Source organism: Symsagittifera roscoffensis, chromosome 10 (assembly GCF_963678635.1).
Source record: "Symsagittifera roscoffensis chromosome 10, txSymRosc1.1, whole genome shotgun sequence".
NCBI lineage: Eukaryota > Metazoa > Xenacoelomorpha > Acoela > Convolutidae > Symsagittifera > Symsagittifera roscoffensis.
The window spans coordinates 16340602-16361390 of record NC_087071.1 but is presented as its reverse complement, the minus strand read 5'-3'; the positions used below and the strand labels follow the sequence as shown (position 1 = coordinate 16361390).

General features: G+C 35.1%; 1 protein-coding gene across 1 annotated transcript in view; it reads right to left on the bottom strand.

Annotated features, from left to right (window-relative positions):
- Positions 1–20789, bottom strand: part of LOC134854992 (neurofibromin-like) — a 214012-nt gene that overhangs the window by 109109 nt on the left and 84114 nt on the right. Inside the window, exons 5-14 of the mRNA XM_063871372.1 lie at positions 18938–19045; positions 17698–17829; positions 17124–17310; positions 14492–14587; positions 13483–13643; positions 9243–9324; positions 8448–8609; positions 7728–7937; positions 6852–6966; positions 2614–2720 (exon numbers count right to left, since the gene is read on the bottom strand). Of these exons, the coding sequence (XP_063727442.1) occupies positions 2614–2720; positions 6852–6966; positions 7728–7937; positions 8448–8609; positions 9243–9324; positions 13483–13643; positions 14492–14587; positions 17124–17310; positions 17698–17829; positions 18938–19045 (1360 nt within the window). The remainder of the gene's footprint in view (positions 1–2613; positions 2721–6851; positions 6967–7727; positions 7938–8447; positions 8610–9242; positions 9325–13482; positions 13644–14491; positions 14588–17123; positions 17311–17697; positions 17830–18937; positions 19046–20789) is intronic.

Sequence of the window (20789 nt, the reverse complement as noted above, 5' to 3'; positions counted from 1 at the left end):
TTGAACTTTTTTCTACTTTTCGATCACTTGCTTTTTTACGCAATGTGGGCCACTATCAAATGAGCTTTTGATTCATGTGTGCTTTGACGAAAATAACTTCTCCGATAAAAATAAGCTCGCCGAAACTAAACTGCATATAACATCGTATGTCGTGTAATTCATAAACTACTCTAACTGATTTGAGCTCTCAATCTTGTCGTTTTTCAATTGTGTTCCCGAAGAACAACCTAAGCAATGAACTTATTTCCTCCTATCAAATAAACTGCAACAGCGAATACGGCGTATCTTGGCGAGATGAGTTAATGCAACAGTATTTCATTTTCGATTGAAGAGATATAGCTCTATAGATCCTGTTTTGTTTCAATCGAAACCATCAACACTTCAGAATGCGAATCTCCAAGAGTCAAAAATGGTCTTTAAAGCTCCTCCGCATTCATACTGAAAATGAGTGATAAATCCCAATCCGACATGCAATAACAGTGAACATTGACTCTAAACAAAAAGGGAACACTTAGCATGCAAATAACAAGTCTAGGATTTTTCCAACTATACCCTACCCCCTTAATTTAGTTACTAATATGGTAGAAGGGGAATGCTTAACTGTTGAATTAGTCCAGTAAAAGGGGTAGCGAATCGTTACAGGTTAGCTCAGGGGATCTCAAACTGCTACCCCTCAGCAGAGAAACATAACTTTTTTTTTGCTGTTATCAGCAGTTTTAAAATGGAAAGAGCCTGTAATTCAAGGCAAAAAGCATGAATGAAAAAATTTTACCAAAAAATATGAAATCAAGTACAAAATCGGGAAAAGGGAAGCTGCTGGTCGGGGGACTTATTTGGATTTAATGTTTAAAGTACCGCTCAATTTAGTTAAAATAAATTTCAATAACAACTAAAATTACGATTCTGACATCTAAAACTGAGAAATTGATGGAATCTTAATCCAGTGAAAAACAAGCATAATTAACCACGCATCCTCGGTTGAGAAACCTTCTTACACACTCAAAGAAAATGTGTGTTAAGCTTTCTTCGTTTCAAATTCCAAACGCTTCTTCGAAACTTCATTATAAACAGTTTCTACGTTCCAACTTAATGAGAAAGTATAAAGATTTCTGCGCTTCAAATTTCACATTTAATGTTAGTTTTGAGAACGCCCGGGCTCAATTTTTTAAAACGCACAGCAGTCTTTTTCCGTTTTTGTATAGAACAACATGTTAACTCCATTTGAGTGCTACTTAATACCCACGCTTTTCCGCCATAAACGCTTAAAATTCCCCTTTATTTAAAAACGCACCAGCCTACTATTGTTGCCTTAAACATTCCATGCTGTCATTAAACATGCAAACCATCATTTTAGGGGAAATTTGTGAGTTAAACTCCATGCTTGAAAAAATATATATTTTTCAAAGGCTACTGTAAATGGGCTTATATTGTCTGAACAAAAACACGGAAGTAACCTCACATTCTAATCACGCATGCAGTTATACTAAAACATGGATGAAAAATTCTAGATACAAGGTAACAATTGATTAAGTATTTTCGAAGTTTAACACCATTTCATTAAAATACATTTCGGTTGAAATTCATTTTCAGCAAAAATAAAACAACAATACAACCTCCAGGTCAATTTGTATTCTTCATTTCCATTCTAACATAGAAACATAGCCAATCGAAGATTGGAAAAGAGTAATGAACGCAAGTAAACATAAAAAAAAACACTTTCTTGAAAAAATCTCAACTTTCGAATTTCAATCGAAAAAAATAGATGCCCTGTAATCTCTTTGAATTTCTAGAACAATTTATGATTGGCGCTTTTTTTGACAACATGAACCCAACTTGAGAAAACTGGATAAATAGGTAAAGTTTTTATTCCGCTGGAAAATCTTAAAAATAAATTCCTTTCGAAACTAGAAATCGTTCACGTCTTTTCGCGCCATTTCCACGTTCGTATTTGGAGAGTGCTATTTACGTCACTTTCAGCAGATGAATTTCAATTGAACTCAAAAAGTGCATTAAACCTAAGTGCATCAATATTTAAAAAAAAATCAGCAAGACCTACATAAAGAGTCTTCACTACGTTCATTACTCTTAATAGAAAAAATGATATCGAAATCAGCTTGAGCAAAAAATAACTGATCATAGAAGAGGCCTTCAAATCTCGAGAAGCTAAAATCATTTGAACTTTTTAAAGAGCCAACAAACGAAGGGAAAAGACAATTAACTCAACGAACCCAAAAAAGGAAATTTCTTTCAGAATATTCAAGTGTTTAAAAAATAAAAGTGGTTCAAACAAATTTTAAGACGTTTCTTGAAAGAAAAAAATCAAAAAATCATCTGACCTATATAAGACTTCACTACGTTCATCGACTCTAAAAAACCAGTGAAACGAGGAAACAGAAGGTAAAAATGAGCGTTTAAAATTGGCAACACTGGCCATTAAAAAATCAGATAAAATAGATGCTATTAGGCTGCTAATGTAATGTAGCAAAAGAACACTAACTTGGAGGTTGAGTTAAAAAAAATGGATTCGGAAAATAACACTACTCTCACTTGTGTACCTGACGCTCTAAATATATTAAATTAATATGATTTAATATATATGATTATTGAATGTACCTTCATACTCTCTTGCGCTAGATCAGGCAGTTGGACTTGAGTGACTAGAGCTGTCAGGCCAAACACCAGATTGCACACTTGGCTGTTACTCCCCAACAACACAGTCCCTGAAAAAAAAAAACATTTTTCAATGTTCTTTCAGTCGGGTTGATTACAATATGACAAAATTTGGACTAAATTGACATCCTTTCCCCTTAATAGGTCGAAGTCGAAATCTTCAACTAGTTTTCATTCTGATCAAATTTTCTAGGCGCTGAGTGAGATTGTCAATTCTGATTGGCTAAAAAGCCCAACAAGGAACAAAACTTAAGAAGTTTGAGGAAAACGCTTTGCGGCAAAGGAGAATGCCAAATTAACTTGGCTACAAGATAGATTTTTCAGCCAATTTTTCTAAAGGCGCCAATATATTTTAATTTTGAAGGAGCGCGCGCTAATTTTCAAAAAAGTGCCTCAAAACGCTTTTTTGCCTGTTATTTTAAAACTTTTCCTGCTGCGCAGAAAATTTGGCCAAACCAGGGTGTTTTTAGAGCTTTGAGAGAGCTCGGAAATTAAGTTGATTGACCTAAAAAAAAGGTCGACAAAATTTTCGAAAATTTTTTGAAAATCCTAGATCCGCCCCTGATTTTGGAGACAAAATATATCACTTCAGCTTGATCAATTTATAATTGATAACTTATACCGTACAGAAATATAGTCAATTAAATTTAATCCGAACAATTACTGCACAGTGGCGAAGTGCAATTAAATGCGCAGCGGACGTTCACTTTGGAGCCAGCAATCAAACCACCAAAAATCATCATTAAAATCTAGCCCGCGTTCCAGCATTAGCGACGAAAAAATGTATTTAAAACTTAACAGACTAGACATGGATACCCTACTGGAGCTATGAAATAAACACAAGACTGCTCGTATCAGTGCGAAGCTGCTTTTTAAGGTCTATAGAGCAGTAATAACATGAAAAAATTGACCAAAATAAAAAAAATGATTATATATTTTTTAATTTGATGTTTTTTGAGAAAATCATCCCCCCATACGCCATTAATAATACAAAAGGATAGATTTCGCTCCTTGTAACAAATCAATTATGGCAAATAAGCTTCCTTGAACCAATTTCTAAGATGAAATAAATCTCCGCTTACGCGTTAATAGCGCGAAGCATATCGCGCGTTAATTGTCTCAAATTGGCCAAAATGCCCCCATAACTTTACGAAAAATGATCACAGGTGAAATCTTTTCAAATTTAGCTCAGGACAACATTACGTTTTGAATCATAAAAAAAATTTGGTCAAAAAAGGCTTGTAAAAACCAACCCCGAGCACAAAAACATACCGAGCACAAATATCCTATTACTTTCGTTAAAAGTCGGAACAATAAGCCTTTGATTGGAACGCAATCTATCATAAATGCCAAGACATCCTTTAAGTTCCCACATCAACAATATCGAGGCTTGAAAAACCACCCTTGCTATCCCAAGTAAATTAACTTTGCTGTACAAAAAAACTTCTTTTTACTTCTGGGTACATTTAAAATGGTAGTATCACACAGAAGTCAAACATAGCAGACAGTTGGAAGTGTCGACGAACTCAAGGGAACCGAAAAAAGAACCTCAGGGTGAGACGGGCTACCGCGAAATGGACGACATCCCCCTTCCCCCAAGGACAGTCTAGCCTTGAGTAGGTAGGACCAGGGGCTAAAAAAAACAATTTCAACGAAAAAAATGGATGGCCTTAAAGCTATTTGATTTAGCGAACAATTTATTATTGACACTATTTTGATAAAATTAACCCAAATTGATAAAAACCCGGATTAATAGGCCAATTTTTATTTCCCTGAGAAGTCTAAATTAAAATCCACTTTCGAACCTTTCACAGCCACCTTTTTTCGCGCCATTTTCGATTTCGTAATTCAATTGAGTATTTTGTGTGCATTTTAGTGAATGAATTTGAATTGAACTCAGAAAAAATTCACACTTCAAACAGCAAAATATCAAATTTGATGTTAAATTTTCTGCAAAAAAACGATCATTGACACTTAAAAACGGACAAACAAAAACTGGAAAATAGGCAATGTGTGGGTGACGCCGGGAGGGGAGGTTGAGCGGATAAAGAAGATAGATAAAATAAGACCCATACACCCTAACCTCAATCCGACCGATTTGTTCCTAAACATCAATTTATACACAGAGGCGAAACGCACCTTCGCACCACTTGCGATGCAACACAAACAAGTCGAAAAGAAAGTAGAAAAAAATGAAATTTGTCGAAAAATGTTCGTATCTCTCGATAAAAGATAACAAGAGGACCAGCTAAAATTGAAGGTAGATGTTTGATATTATTGTTATACTGATGCGGAATGAAATAGGTTAACTTCAAAAATTGCACTTTGCCCAAAACAAAACATTGTTTCTCTACTTAAATAAGTAAGAAGAGTGAAAATAAAACAAGGTGAACCAAAACGTTTGCATGTCTCGCCAAAAGAAAACTATGGGGACCAGCTGAAGCTAGCAAACTTATACTTTCGGAATTTGTTATATTGATGAGCGATGGAATGATTAATTTCAAGAATTGGACTTTGCCCAAAACCTTAGTTGTGCCTCTACTAAATTAAGTAATAGTGAAATATTCGGAAAAATGCCCATCTTCCCAAAAACAAAAATTTTTTCTTACAAAAAGGGAGTTGCCACTTCTGTAGGAACAATTCTCGCAACCGGTTCTTTCGATTAAATCCTTCATCTCATATTTGATAGGGTAGATTCTAAGAAAATCAAAAAGTTTCCAAATAACGGTCAAAGTTCAAAAACTTGACTTTCCGGAATCAATGACTTTTTCTGTAATTAAGAAAGTCGTGGCCGCTTATGCAGTGAAGGCTCCGAAAACCGGGTTTTTCGATTGAACCCGAACATTTAACCTAATAATTGTCAGGGTAGTGTTCGAGAAGCTGTCAATAAATCAAAAACTTGATTTTCTGCCACACTTTTTTGCGTAAAACAATTTGGGCGTAAGCACTCAACAGGAGAGACTCAAACCATATGTTGTTTCGATGGTACGCAAAGCCTCATGATTTGAGAGGGCAGTTTTCGAGAAAAGTTAAAAGTAGTTTCAAAAGACAGTACAACAAAACAATTATTGACTTTGAGGGCCATAACTTTTGCAAAAAAATTAGCCGTAATGGATTATGTAAGCGAACTTTCCACAAACTGTTGTTTCGATTGAGCCCAACATATCCGATTTAGGAGGGTAGTTTTCGAGAGAAGTCAAAATTTTCAAAAAGGTCAAAAATAAAAAATTTGACTTTTCCTAGGATTATTATTATTTGTTTAAATACTTTTTGGCGTAGCCGCACATGCAACAAACATTTTCAAAAACCTTTCTTTGGATTGAAATCAAAATTTCCGATTTGGGCGGGTAGGTTTTGAGAAAATTCAAAAAGAATAAAAAAACGGTCGAAAACATCAAAAATTTGACTAGTCCGAGGGCCATGACTTTTAGGAGAAAAATTTTGGGGCTAGCCGTTTATGCAGGAGCTTCCCATAACCCGTTTCATCTATCGAACCAAAAATCTCAGATTTAGAAAAGGATTTTTTGAGAAAATGAAGTAGACAGTAGGGAAAAATTAAAAAAAGACCAGAAGATTAAGCAGGCGCACAGGGAAGTAGGCGGCCTTTCCATTGATACGCCTTTTTTGAAACCTGATAGAGAATTTTCCAACTGAACTGAAATTTTTGCAAGAAGTGAAAAAACTTTCCGAAGCTTCTCAAAAAATTAAAAATAAAACCCCACCCACGCATTTTCATAATACCTGATTTTGTCGAACAAGAATTTTTTGGCCGGCAAAATAACACAATTTAAGTTGACTCAGTCGGCACAATATCAGCCGAAACCATGTAGTCGAAAAACACATTAAAAATTATTCAAAATAAGACTTGGTAAAATGAAAAATTTCAGAACTTTCAATTACTGTAAAAAAAATGCTGTATCAAAATAAAATCCATGCTTCACAAAGTAGGCCGATTAAGTTAGTACCAGATAAAATAAATGATATTAAAAAAAGAAAATGAACCGACGGAAACAATTAACTACCTAGATATGGTTTTACAAGAATTTTTTTTTTAAATGAGCATGTCTTACCATTTTTAAATTGACCATTATGTGAGCAAAGTTAATTAAGTGAAAAAATTCTAGTACCCGATTGCAATACCCTTGCTTATCGCAAGGGTAATTATTGATTGTGCTTTGTACCTGTGGGTGCGAGTCCCCCTTCCAAAAGAGGAGTGACCACTGACACTGAGGAAGTGGGGAGAGACGAGGATCCGACAGCACCGCCACTGTTGGGAGAGGACATGGCGAGAGGGGTCTAAAACAGGAACACACTTCGAACAAGTTCAGGTCCAAACCATTCATTCATTTAAAAAACAGCGCCACTGGTAATGGTATAAAAGTGATCGCAGGCCTTCAAAAAAACTTAGCGCGCAACTTATTTCAAAATAATCGTAAAAATTACAAAGAAGAAAATTTCGAGAACCAATAAATGGTCGACAAAAAATCATGAGTCCAGTTAAATTGGTGCTTTTTACTGCATCACTAAGAAGAAAAAGTGTTTGAAATTTTACCTCCCTTAAACTAACAATTACGACGGCGAGCACAATTTGTTTCGTCCAAAATTAACCCGGAAAATAGTTTAAATTTCTATGAGTTTGTCAAATTCTTAAGTTAAATATGGAAATAATGGAATGTGTTAAGCAATGGTTATGTAACTGAACATGTAACTGAACAGCTCGCACGTCTATACAGGCACAGCTTCTGGAGGGGCACCTTCTAATTCGAAACCCTGATCACTCAAAGGGTCTCCCGTTTGGTATTACTTGGCCACATCCTTTTTCAATCTAACGAACTCTAAAAATTTCTTAAGGCACCAATAAATACTAAATTTGAGGGTGGAGCGTGCGCAAAAAAATCGACAATTTCTCGAACCGGAAAATCAATTTGAATTTAGTCGGCTAACAAAAAGATCTGCGAAAGTTCCTATTTTCCAAAAATCTCCCTCCGACTCAAAAAATTCTAGGCTCCGTGCGTCTATAATTTACCTACTTAAATATCGTTTTTAAATCAACTAACCGATTGCCCGTTGCTGTTCAAATCGCGATGATGTTGATGCGACTGTCCGACCATAGATCCCCCCTCGTAATTGTACAGCAACAGAAGAGGAAAAGCACAGATGAGTTTGGCCAAGCACAGCATGAGGTATTTGATCTCATCCTCCAGTGATTTGGCCTTGAATTTCAGGTTGAGGCCGACTGTCGTCATCTTTTCACGCAGGTTGAGACTCTGAAATAAGACTATTTTTAAAATTAAATTAACATAAACAAAGCTGAAAACTCACAAACTGTGATTGCTTCTGAAATTCTAGTTTGAGCATGTTTTGGCCATTAAAATCCTATTTGAAAGTTTCTTACAACAAAACAGCTTGAAAGATGTTATTGAGTATTTCATCAAATTTGTCTCTGAAGCGCGAGGCCGCAAATTTCTGAAAGGCCGATATTATTGATTCTCCAAAAAAAATTGTATCTGATTGATTCTATTGACAAGTCGATATTGTCATCTATGTAGCTACCATTAATTCACACGTGAAACGCCATTTATTCTATTGTTAAATTGGCATAAATATTTAGCAAACATTCTTCTCAACTGAACTACCCAATTTAAATATACAAAAGCATCAGAGCTGTGATTTATGAGCATCTATTGCGTTCTCACCTACCGCACCCTACACACATTTGCACATCTGCCCCCCCCACCCCCCCCCCCCCCCCACTAATCCGACCCTGGATCACTGACCTGTGACACTTTGAGTGGTTGGTGTTGGGAAACTGACACTGGCTGGATGACCTTCACTTGTGTCTCGGAGAAGAGCGACCTCAACTCAGAAGCGAATATGAGCAGATCATCAGCACTCGGACTCCAAACGGGATTCTTCTTAACCACAATCGCCAGGAGGGCCTGAAAAAAAGAAGTCAAAATTTATCACTTTCAAATTTCAATAAACTTGGATAGAATCAATTAGCATTTACAAAAAAAAACATGCATAGTTTGTAACCGTAACCTTAAATAGTATCCAGGTATTTACAATTTGATTTAACACATATTCTAAAAAGCAGTAATTGCTAGCGTACAATAAAGACCGGCGAAAAACAGCGCTTCTCTTTAACTCGTTATTTTATTAGATGCATTGTTTTTTTTCATAATATTTTCAGATCTGCCGTGGGATTTCTACGACCCGGTGTAGGAATTAATCATTCCGCACCTTGAAAATCATCCGATCACCGATAAATTATAGATAAATTATAACTATTCACTTCAAAAGAAGATTTAATGATTCTACTGATAACAATTTAGAAATCTTATTTTAATGTTCAAGAGCGTTTTGTTATCCATATACCAAACAGCTATTTGTTTAGAGGCTGAAACGCACAAATCTGCTGGCCTTCATTCGTCGTTTTTTTTGGGGGAGGGGGGACTTTTTTGCGGGAATTCGGCGCCCCTTTTTTGTACTTTTCTACGATCTCGAGAACCCTTCATCCGCGAATGCACGTTCCAAAACATGAAAAATTCTGTATTAAAAGCTCTTCTCACCTGCACAACTGCAATTTTGAAAGATATGGGAGCATTGGGCTGCATACACACTCGAAACAGTTCACGGTCACGGGGGTCGATCCTAAAACAATCATTCACTTTGGGCGCTGAGAAACGAGAGATTTTTAAGAATCCCGCTCTATACATAGCATATCTCCCCTCTAGACCCGAGTTTCAATCTATAACAGATCAATTCAACTGTTGGAGATATGCTACCTATGGTAACCTGTTACGAAAAAGAGGTACGGATAGTTAAAAAATTGCATTCGCGCTGCCCCTCTTGAGGAGGAGGGACTGAAGGCATTTGCAAACTTGCATTTGCCAGTTCTAATTTCTGGAAGTGCATTGTCTGGAACGTAAAAATTGCATTCGAAAGCAGCGACTTGACGTAGAACATCAGTTCAACTTGAGATTAAAAACGCCTTCAAAAAAGCACGCCGGAAAATGATACAGACGTGAACCGTGCATCAGAACTGAACCATTTTCAGGAATCTTTTTTCCATAATTATATTTTTGATAATGAATTCTTACACAAACTGCTCTTTAATTGATGCCCACTCTGGAGACTTTATGTCTCTGCTCTTTAAGTTCTCGAGGTGTCCCACTCGATGAGATGAAATTCTCTTTGGGTCACCCTCCATGCCTTATAATAGTATTCATTACTGTTGTAATGTAGATGGTAAATTAAATTAACTTAAGTTTTGCGTATTTAGGTACGGAGGGGTGGGGTGTTGAAATTCGGTGTACAAACGGAGATCGGCCTATTAGCATGTAGCCGAATACTTAATAAGGCGAAAATGAAATTTATATTTCTCTAACAAATCAAGTGGTTTTTGACGTTAATTGAAAAATTAGGCCTATTTGCTTTTTTTGTCTGAATGCACATCCCATTAGAGCAATTTTTGCATGCTAATAGGCTCACATGCCAATCGCTCTCCCCCCCCCCCCCGTACGAACTGGTTGGGATGACTAGTGAATACATTAACACTATAATGGAAACGACGGAGCTTCATCATTTGGTGGGGTGACGGGTTACGTAAGTAATTCCAATTCTAGTGATCAATTTTCCCCTTATTTTTTTGTTATTTTACACAAAGGCAAAGATTATAGCAAAAAAGTCGCGCATAGCAACAATTTTTTTAAAAATCAGGAAAAATTAAGTATCAACAAAAAAGTAAAACTTCTGAATACTAAGTTAAAAATATTACATTTTTCCGAAAACTTTCGAAATAATTCGAATCTGTTTATATTTTGTTATTAATCCAACGACAAAACTCAGACCAAACATGAAATAAGAAAAAAACAAGAAATCAGCAAAAGAACTTCCGAAATTCGAAGAAAAAAATATCAGTTTTAAACTTTTTGAACTTCAAGAAATGTTTACGATTGACATTTTTCTTGAAGCTATCCCATTGAAGAAAACTGGGTCATTGAAAATTTTCTTTTCGGCTGGGAAATTTAAAGTCCAAATTTGAAACCAGATTTTAATCGCGTTTTTCTTAACAATACAAATTTGCTGTTCGATAGAACAGTTTGAACACCAGTTAACAAAGGATTTGAACTGAACTTGAAAACAATTCAAAAGTCAAACCGCAAAAACTCGATTTTGAGCGTGAACAGGTTTCAACATTTTCTAAAAAAAAACTTCTCTCCTTTTACACTCAAAGCACAAAACAAGAAAAACACTAGGCAAAAACAATTTTTGAAACGAAATTATGAAGGTCTTCCGAAATTTAACAATAACTGACTAATATTTTGAAACATAACCAACAGACAGTTGGATAAGAATTAATGAACGCAGGTAAACAGAAAAAAACCGACTTTTTTTGAATAAATGTCAACTCTCGAGTTTAAAAAAAATTGATGCCTTTAAAGCTCTTTCAACTTCTAGAACAATTTATAATTGGCACGTTTTGATTGAACTAACCCAATTAGACAAAACTGGATCAACAGTTAAATTTTTAATTCCACTGGTTTACCTGAAAAACAAACTCTAGTTTCGAAACTAGAAGTCCATCACGTTTTTCGCGACCTTAATACTTTTTCTGTTCGATAGAAGAGTTTGTCTTCTTTTTAACAAAGGAAATGATTTAAGAAATCAGAAGTTAACCGCTAAAAAGTACATTTGCGTCTGAACTAAGCTTACAACTTTCCCTGAAAAAAAATCATCAGCACCTATACAAGAGTGTGAACTACGTCTGAAAAGAAACTTAATCTGGCAAAAAAAAGAAATTGAAAATGGGCGTTGAACAAAAACAAATGGAATAAATAAATAATGTACTCCATTGAAATATACCGGAAAAACTTCTTAGCAAGAAACAAAACGAAATTGACTTTTAAAACTCAAACAAAACAGAGAATATAATCATTCCAATTGTTTTAAGGTATTTAAATGCAGAAATAGAGGAATATAACATATAAATTAAGAAAAACGCGTTTCCATTTCAACAACAATGAGTTCTACTCGAAATTTTTAGTAGAAAATTATCAAAGCTAATCAACAAAAAAGTCTGTTTCATAGCCCCACAGACTTGCTATTTCACTGTCTAAAATTCAATAACCAAACAATTTAGGCTAGAAAGCAATGAAACCAAGATAAAAGAATCAGCTGTAAAAATTAATCTAAGAATTATATGAAAGTCGTAAAAATTCATGAACTCAATTAACATCGCCGAAAGTTATATGCTACAGACAGTCAGTCGCTCGAAAATTAAAACAAAAAATTCAATCTAAATAAAATCAAAAGGCCAAAAAAAAACATTTTTACTTTTTCATTTTTTAAAAGGAGGATCTGTGAAATTTCGGAGCATATTGTTAAAAAAAACTACTAATAAAGTTTTTTTTTCATATTGCGCGTTTTCTTGTTTTGATGTGAAGATAGAATCTAAATGAAAGCCTAGAACTTGCATATATAAAGTGAAACATAGCCAACATACAGTAGGAAAAGAGTCAATGAACGCAACTAAACAAAAAAAAGTGTTATAAGATATATCACTCAAACCATTCCGATGACTTTTTGTGTTACCTGATTTTGCATGGAAAACAAAAAAACTAAAACACCCAAACAAAGTTTCTCCCCATTTTCAATAGTCGGAACAACGCTCATCGAACACATGAAAATAATTTACATGTATATTACCTGTAAAACATCCTAATTTTCAGCATTCTTTTATTAAAGTTGTTAACCGGAAAAAGTCTAGTGCTAGATTACAATACCCTTGCTCATCGCAAGGGTAAAAAGACCATCAACGCAAAAATTACAGTTAAAAATTGCGCTGAACAAATAATACTTGCACATTTTGTTCCAATTTGATTTTGTTCCATTTGGAAACAATTGAAAACTAGTCAAATACATTGAGAGGTTGAAGCATGATTACAATCCATGGAAATAAATAACTATGACAAGCGAGAGAGCTCAAAAAACTCCACTGTTGTAAAATATATCATTGTTGGCATTTCGGAGCAAGTCAATTTGATACAATAAAGTGAACGTTCATTACTATTTATATATGCATGGAGTCTAAATACCACTCCTCCAAATACAATCTCCGTCCATATAAAACTCTAATTAGAAAAAAAACCAACCCCAACCCTCCTAATTGAGCTGCTTATTATTCGTATAAACTTACCAAACTGAACGGCGATTGTTTTTGACCCAAGCCATAGGTCTGAATAACAATCAACCTTCTGAACCTTATAACGAATCTCCATTGATTTCAAAGGATAATTTGTTACAGTTACATAACCACATTCCAGATTTTACCAGTTAAAAATGGCCGAATTTTTTAATTAAATCTAAGACTGCAATGTTTTCAATTTATAACTAACATTTATATTTTCGTCATGAATTAAAATTTTTATGAAGCAAAAGTCAAATTCTCTAATAAATTTTGAAAACTTAACCAAGAATGATAAAACAAACTGAAAAGCATCTTTAATAATAACATACTATGGCTCAGCGTTTAAAGACTCTAGATGTAACCCAAAGACCTTTTCTGGACAATTTTTTGGACAATTTCAATTAATTTGGGTAATTCTGCTTAAATTTTTTTCAATTAATTTGGGTATTTCTGCTTGAATTTTTGAGCTTTTATCGATATTTAAAATCGCAACTTCAATGATCAAAAAGTAAATTGATCTAAAAATTAAAAACTTATATGGTACTTTAAACACTCAAATACATTTTCTTTAAACAATTATCAGCGTTTGAAAGTATTCATTTACAATTACTCTTACCCACCTGAAAAACGCGACTAGACAATCCACCATAATCTCCGTATGAGCTGTCCCTTTAGTGAGTGGTTTGTGCACATTGAACAGAATATGTTTCAGGTCATGCTTGAAGCTCTGCACCAAGTGATTCAAGATCGAATTTTCACTCCACGTTATGAACATTGAAACCTAGAAAATCTTTTGAAATGAGCTTCGAATCCCAGAGTTACAGCTTTTTTTTCAGAAAACAAATTATAATTAGAAATGACTGCAACAAAATTTTCCGTTATAAGGAACTGCATAGAAGAGCACTTAAGCTCAGGGCGAATTTAAGGGGGGGTCGGACGCCTTCTCCTCAAGGATTCGAGACCCACTGCCGACCTAAAGGGCCCCCATTTGGTACTATTTTAGGACATCCAATTTTGGTCGACCAACACTAAAAATTTTTTAAAGGCGCCAATATATACTAATTTTGAAACGGAGCGCGCGCGCCAAAAAAAACGAAACTTTTTGGTTAACGCGTTTTTTGGCCTGTTTGGTTAAATCTATTTGGCCGACCTAAAAATGAAAATCCCCCGTCGCGAAAATCCTAGATTCGCCTCTGCTTAAGTTATTACAGAGATCAAGTTCGAAACTCGGTTCGTGAAGCTAAACGTGCACGGAAACGGAAATTATAGAAACTCGAAGAAACAAAACTTTGACGCGATTACTAAGACACCAATCAAAACGCTACTATAGTCAAAATAGACCGCTGAAAACACGCAGTTTTCCGGTATTTTTTCCAATAAGTTTCGAGAAAAAATCATACCTTATTAAATTAAATCTGATGAAAAATGCAGTCAACCTTAGAAGGGCAATTTTTTATAGTCCTCTGCTAAAACTAAAATAGAGTGACAAAATCTTCTATAACAGTAGTGAACTGATCACTTTTTTTCGCTGTCTTTCTTTCATTTTTCATTCCGTCTTTTTTTATCTAGCACCCAGTCTATACCAGCGGTCTCAAAATATAGTCCAGTTTAAACTTCATTAACGCTTACCTTGCACAACTGAACTGCAGCAGTGATGGCTGGTTCCAAGAATGACTTCTGCATTTGGCCAGAAATTGCCTTCCGGATAGTCTCCAGATGAAGTTTCTAAACACAGCATCAGAAGGCTTCTTAAAAGAACACGTCCATTATGACGCCAAGTTTAGTTGCATATTTAGGCACATGTTTGTTTAGGCACACACTTGATTATAAGTACAAAAGACAAATGAAGCATACACAAAATGCCGACAATTTTTTATGTCTGAATAATTCGAAGACACTTTTTGGCCGCAATTATTTGTAAAAATCGCAGCATGGGCAAAAATTCGTTTGTCGATAAAACCCAACGACCCGGGCTAAGCATGTCTATACAGAAAAATGGAAAAATGTTGAAAACAAGAGGAACCAGGAAAAAATTGAAATTCGAAATTGAACTTGAGCTTAATTTGCCTTCCTTCAAGTAATTTTCAATTGAACTTAAAATGAAAAACGTAATTTTGTCAACATGGCAAATTTTTTGCGTATCTTCTCTATTGTTCTGTTATAAACTTATTGGGTAAAAAATTTTACACAAAGGTGAAGCTGCGCTTCGCAAACACTAACGCAGATGTATAAAATCAAAACATAGCCAACAGACAGTTGAAAAAGAATCAATGAACGCAATTAAACAGAAAAACAACTAACTTTTTTCGTGAAGAATAGATGCCATTACTTTTTCGATAAAATAAACGCTATTTGAGAAAACTGGATCAAATAGTATATTTTTAAATTTCGCTGGGAAACATGAAAATTAAATTCCATTTTCGAAAATAGAAGACGATTAACGTTTTTCGTGACCTTATAACTTTCACTGTTCGATAGTGGAGTTTGCCTTCCTTTTAGCAAGGAAATGGACTGAAGTTAAAAAGAATAAACTGTATGACTTCGTGAAAAAACAAACGAAAAAAAACTATCATCGCGACCTATATTAGAGTCTGAACTACTTACAACGACTCTTAATAAGAAAACATAGACACAAGCATCAAAACAGTTAAAGTTCTGCCACGTGTCAGATTCAATCCTGCAACCTAGAGATTAATAGTCTCACGCTCAGACACGGATGCTTAATATTACACAAATAAAAGCCACAAATAAAGCAGATAACAGATGCTATGCAATTTCCAGCGCTACAGATCGTTATTTCACCAAAAGTGCCACCAAATCAGCACTTTATTTGCAAAATACGTTGGACAAAAAAGGTCGTACTAATACACTATGCTCGCAATTGTAATTCGCATCCCATCAGACCCCAAATTTTGAACGGTTTGATATTCTGGGGTAGTTGAACGGGTTCTATGGAGAAGTTTACTTATTGACCGAGGGTGTAGCAAATTAAGCAGCGCAGAGTCAACTAGTTAAGGTGCGATTTTGGGTGACAAAACGAAATCTCATATATTGCATAAAAACAGTTTTGATTTTTTTTATTTCGCTCGCAATGGAATTATTCTGATTCAAAAACTCTTCCCTCAAATTTCATGAAAAGTTTAAAAAAAATGATTATGTTTGCATCATGTTACTGATCACCTGGACAGAACAGCTTACCCCAATTTGCTTTGGAATGATTTCTGAGGCGGATTACTTTGCTGCCTACACTGCGCTAAGAAGAAAATAGACAACTTTGTGCGCATTAATTATCCCTAATTGGCAATTTTCGAAGCCCCAAACTTTATCAAAATGATCGCGAGCGAAAATTCTAATTTTCAATTTGGACTCCAGGCATTTATATATTTCAGATTGTACAATAAAATCAGTCGAAACGTGTAATCAACAAATCTAAATTCATTTTGCGAAAAACAACGGAGCTTCCGTATTTTTCTTCGAGTAGAAGCAATAATTAAAAAAGCAATCAATAATAGGGGATGCTACGATAATAAGAAAATGAATTATGTAGTGAAAAATTTCTTATTGTCGCACTTGACATAATAATTCTCTGTGGATTTCTATCAAAAAGACGGAGTTTAAACTCAACTTTCCGTTGAAAATGTTTTCCTTGGTAATGGTATCATCCTGAATTTTGGGTGAAACCTTATTTTATACCAATCAAATGGTCTTCAAATATTTTAATCGCAACTGTCGGATTGTTGTACTCGCACATTAAATTTGACACAGAGGCAAGCTTCGCTTGGCAAACAATAGCGAGAACACAACAAAAAGCAGCTTTACAAAGTCAATAAGAAAAAGTATAAATAAGCCTCGAACAAGCAAAAACTCGGCTACGTGTGAGATTCGAAACTGCGCCTTTGAGATTAATAGTCACACAAATAACCACTTAGCCATGGAAGATTAAATACTAGCTAAAAATAAAGCAGAGAACAGATGCTATGCAATTTCCAATGCTGCTGTGGAATTTCTAAAGAAGTGAACACTTTAATGAACACTTATATTTGCGAGTTACGTTAGAAAAAAAAGAAGGTTCACAATAACACACTAAGCGGACGCTAGTGTAAAAATCGATATATTTTTGAACATCAACTCTGATACTGTTTATACCTTTTTAAATTGTTTTGAACAAATCCTAATTATTTCGAGTAGCGTATATATGAAAACGGCGCTGTTCAGTCATCAAAATTTTTTCTATTTGCTGCCTAAAACAAAGTAGCATCACCTTTCTGAAGTTGTTGTGGTCACTGGGTGGATCACTTCCCGATATCTCCCCCAACACATCAGGACACAGAGTCAACAGCAGTGTCTGAAGAGGCCATACAACTGCTTTCTTCTTGTTGTTGTCGAACAGGGGATCCAGGATGTCGAAGAGCTTTTTGCAGTTCGAACACAGCTCCTGGTCCGCATTTCTAATTTAAAAAATTTTATCAATGATAAAAATGGAGCGCTGCGAATTCCGACATAAAAGACTTAAGACAACTGAGCAGCCGCATATTAACGAATGCAGAACCTGGCCTTGAGAAACAATTTGAGAAACTCAAGACCAACCGTGAGGGAGGGGATGTCATCCATTGCCGATCCCACTTTGAGGAGGCGGATGACACTGGGATTCCACCAACCTTGACAGTAGTGGGACTCGACCACGCGATTCTCGTCAAGTTAACAACCTCCCCCAAAATTTAGTCAAAACTATGTTGTCAAATAATCGTTGCCAAATTATGTTGTCAAGCCAATATATGTTGTCAAAAACTTTGGCAAGTTTCTTCTTTGTTAGTAGGTCTAAGTCTAATCTTAACCTGTGATGTTGTACGAATTCCTCCGGATACTGTTCCACCCAGTTCCAGATAGCCTTTTCCAGATTAGTCACCAGCACCATCTGGACACTCTTGCGGAGTGAACGCATGTGCAAAGTGGCTTCATGTAGCAGTCTAGAAAATGAAGCAAAAATTTAGAACCTACATAATGAATTTTAGAAATAAAAAATACTCAACTAATTCATTATACACTATTGCTAATTTTTAATATTACGATCATATTGGCACTTTAATCGGTCAAACGAACAATTACTTCGAAAACATTTTAGATTTAAATTCGTGCTGAATTGAATGAAAAATTGCTTTCCGACGCCAAAATGAGCAGTTTTAGTTGAGCAACATTCCTTCAGATTTTGATGACTGAAATATCAGACTCAGATATCGCAGACAGTCTGTGATTAACTAGAGATCTACTTCAGCATTAAAAAAGTGGTTCGTTTCTAATATTAAATCAATCACAATTGTAGTAATACTGATGAATTTGTGTTCAAATTTGGCTCATTTTTATTCTAGAGTCTACACACTTTTAGATCTGCATTAAGAGCGGGGCATTTATTTTTATGAAAGAATTTCATTACATTGGATAAGCAAATGAATCTATCATCGGGTTGAATGAGGACTTTAATTCTACTTCCAACTGGTTAGGTTCTAATAAATTATCTTTAATTGATTACGAGGGAAAACACAAAAAATTACAAGGAAAAGTTAATTTGTCTGCAAAATTGTCATGGAAATATTTGGTTGCTCTACTGATTTTAATCTCAATTACTATATCATATCAATATTGTATTAGATAAACACAGAAAGCAATGGACAAAATCAGAATCTAAAATTGGGCAATTTGTGCTTATGGATTTTTGTTCGGAATAGGGCAATAATCCAGTATGGAATTTAGGTTTATGATTTCACCATTATTAAAAGGCTTCCAGGAAAATTTGAACCTTGCACTTCTGATAAACAAAGTAGTTTTTAAGGGAACTTAAAGCATTATTGCGATATGTTCCAATTTCACATACAAAAAAAAATTTGACCTCAAAAATTTAAAACTTAACTCCAAACCAAACTGTCTTCTTTAAAATCATGTTTTCATCATATTTTGTTATCAAATTAAGTGAAATTGAGCAGTCTACTTGTGGAAGCTGTTATTTAAAAAGGGTCTATTGTACGCTTACACCAACACTTGCTGTCGTAATTAATCAGAATTTTAGATATGCTTAGCTACCTGACAAGCAGTTGTCGGTTCAAGTTAATATGCTGGATCAACTCCAGATCATCCAAGCCTGTGTTGTTCTCTTCGGTCGAACTTCCGCTGGTTGCCAAAGACTGCAGGCTAAAATCAAGTTAAACATGATTGAAACCAGTGTATTGAAGGTGGTGTAACGATTAGCATGTGTGCCTATTAGCATGCGCTAATTGCTTTGATTGGGTGTGCATTCAGACGAAAGGCAAATGAACCTAATTTTTCAATTAATTTCGAAAACTGCCTTATTTGTTAGGGAAATAAAAGTTTCATTTTCGCCCGTTTAAGTGCACGCTGATAAAAATAGCAAATTTGAGTAAGCAAAACTTGAACTGTAGCGAGTCTTCAAACTACATGCTCTTACATAGGCATGTTAATCGACACACATGCTAATAGGCCGGTCCCCGTATTGAAGTATAACGAAATAACCGTGCAACTTATGATCTGACTATCATAAAACCTGTAACCGTATATTTTGTCTTTCGTTTAAAAAACGTTTAATCGTACAACCTCAGATCAAAATCCTAATTCAATTACAGCAATCGATCGAGGTTTATTAGACTGTCTTTGCTGCTCAGCTGCTCAATCAATTTTTTACCGAAAAATCTCTGATTGCTATCAAGAACAATATATGTTAGACTTGAGCCGCCCCAAATATCAATCAATCTCTCAGTATTTAATGAAAAAATCCTTGCCTCACTTATCGCCATATATAATCATCTAACTTATCGTAAAATCTGATTTCTCGTATAACCTTATATAGTATCAGAGGTTTTCGTATAATTTGCCGTATGTCGAGTACAAAACACTGATTAAAATCAGTTGTTTTCAATTAACAAGGAGAGCTTTTGCAAATATATCATAGCTAAGTTGGGCTAAAATAATTTTATTTCGAGTAAGGCCTCCGAAAATAAACACGAATTCAATTGAAATCGTTATCAGAAATTAGATTTATTTTGCTACCTAATCTTCACCAAAAATAGCTTCCTTAACATATTTGATTAAGAGTTACAAAAAATGAATCAATTTTTAAATTTTTTTTGGGACAAAATTTCTTCAAGATGAATGTCCCACGTTTCGCCTCACACATATTTCGCTCTTCTTAAATCTAGTGGCACATTTGGCCCCTAATAAATTCACACATTTCGTCCTCGCACGTTTCGCCCCTAACTTATTGCACATTTAATTAACGCCGCTTTCTTAATGTTTATTTTAGGGGCGAAATGTGCCACTTAATTTAAGAGGGGCGAAACGTGTGAGGGGCGAAATGTGTGAACATCCTTCAAGATTGCATCTTTCTGATTTTAAAAAGTCTATTTCGTCAGTTAAAAAGGAAACACTGTCGGGACATAGACGGTATTAAGAAATAGAATTTCCTTGAACAATTGATGTTGAATTCTCACAATTGGTAGTCTCATATCAGGAATAAACGACAATCATATCAATCTCAGCGAGAAAAAATGATACCAGAATATAAATCTGGATCGATATAACAAAATTGCGACCCGATTCATATGTATTTAAAAAGATCAACCGTACAATCCCCCCACCAAATCGGCTCGAGGGGGGGGGGGGGGGGGGTAAATTACCTGGTTTTTCACAAGTTGACTTCGAGGTCAAAATAAAAGTCAAAAAAATCCATCGATACCAAATTATGATTAATTTATTATGATAAAATAGTTAATGAGAATGAGTATAAAAATTTCTCCGGCAGTATATTTAGTGCGCTTGTTTGAAATGAATATTTTATGAGGAACTAATTTTCAAAATTAATACATACTTGAGGAGGACATTCTACAGTAGGTCACTTGGGGGGGGGGGGGGGGGGGGGGGG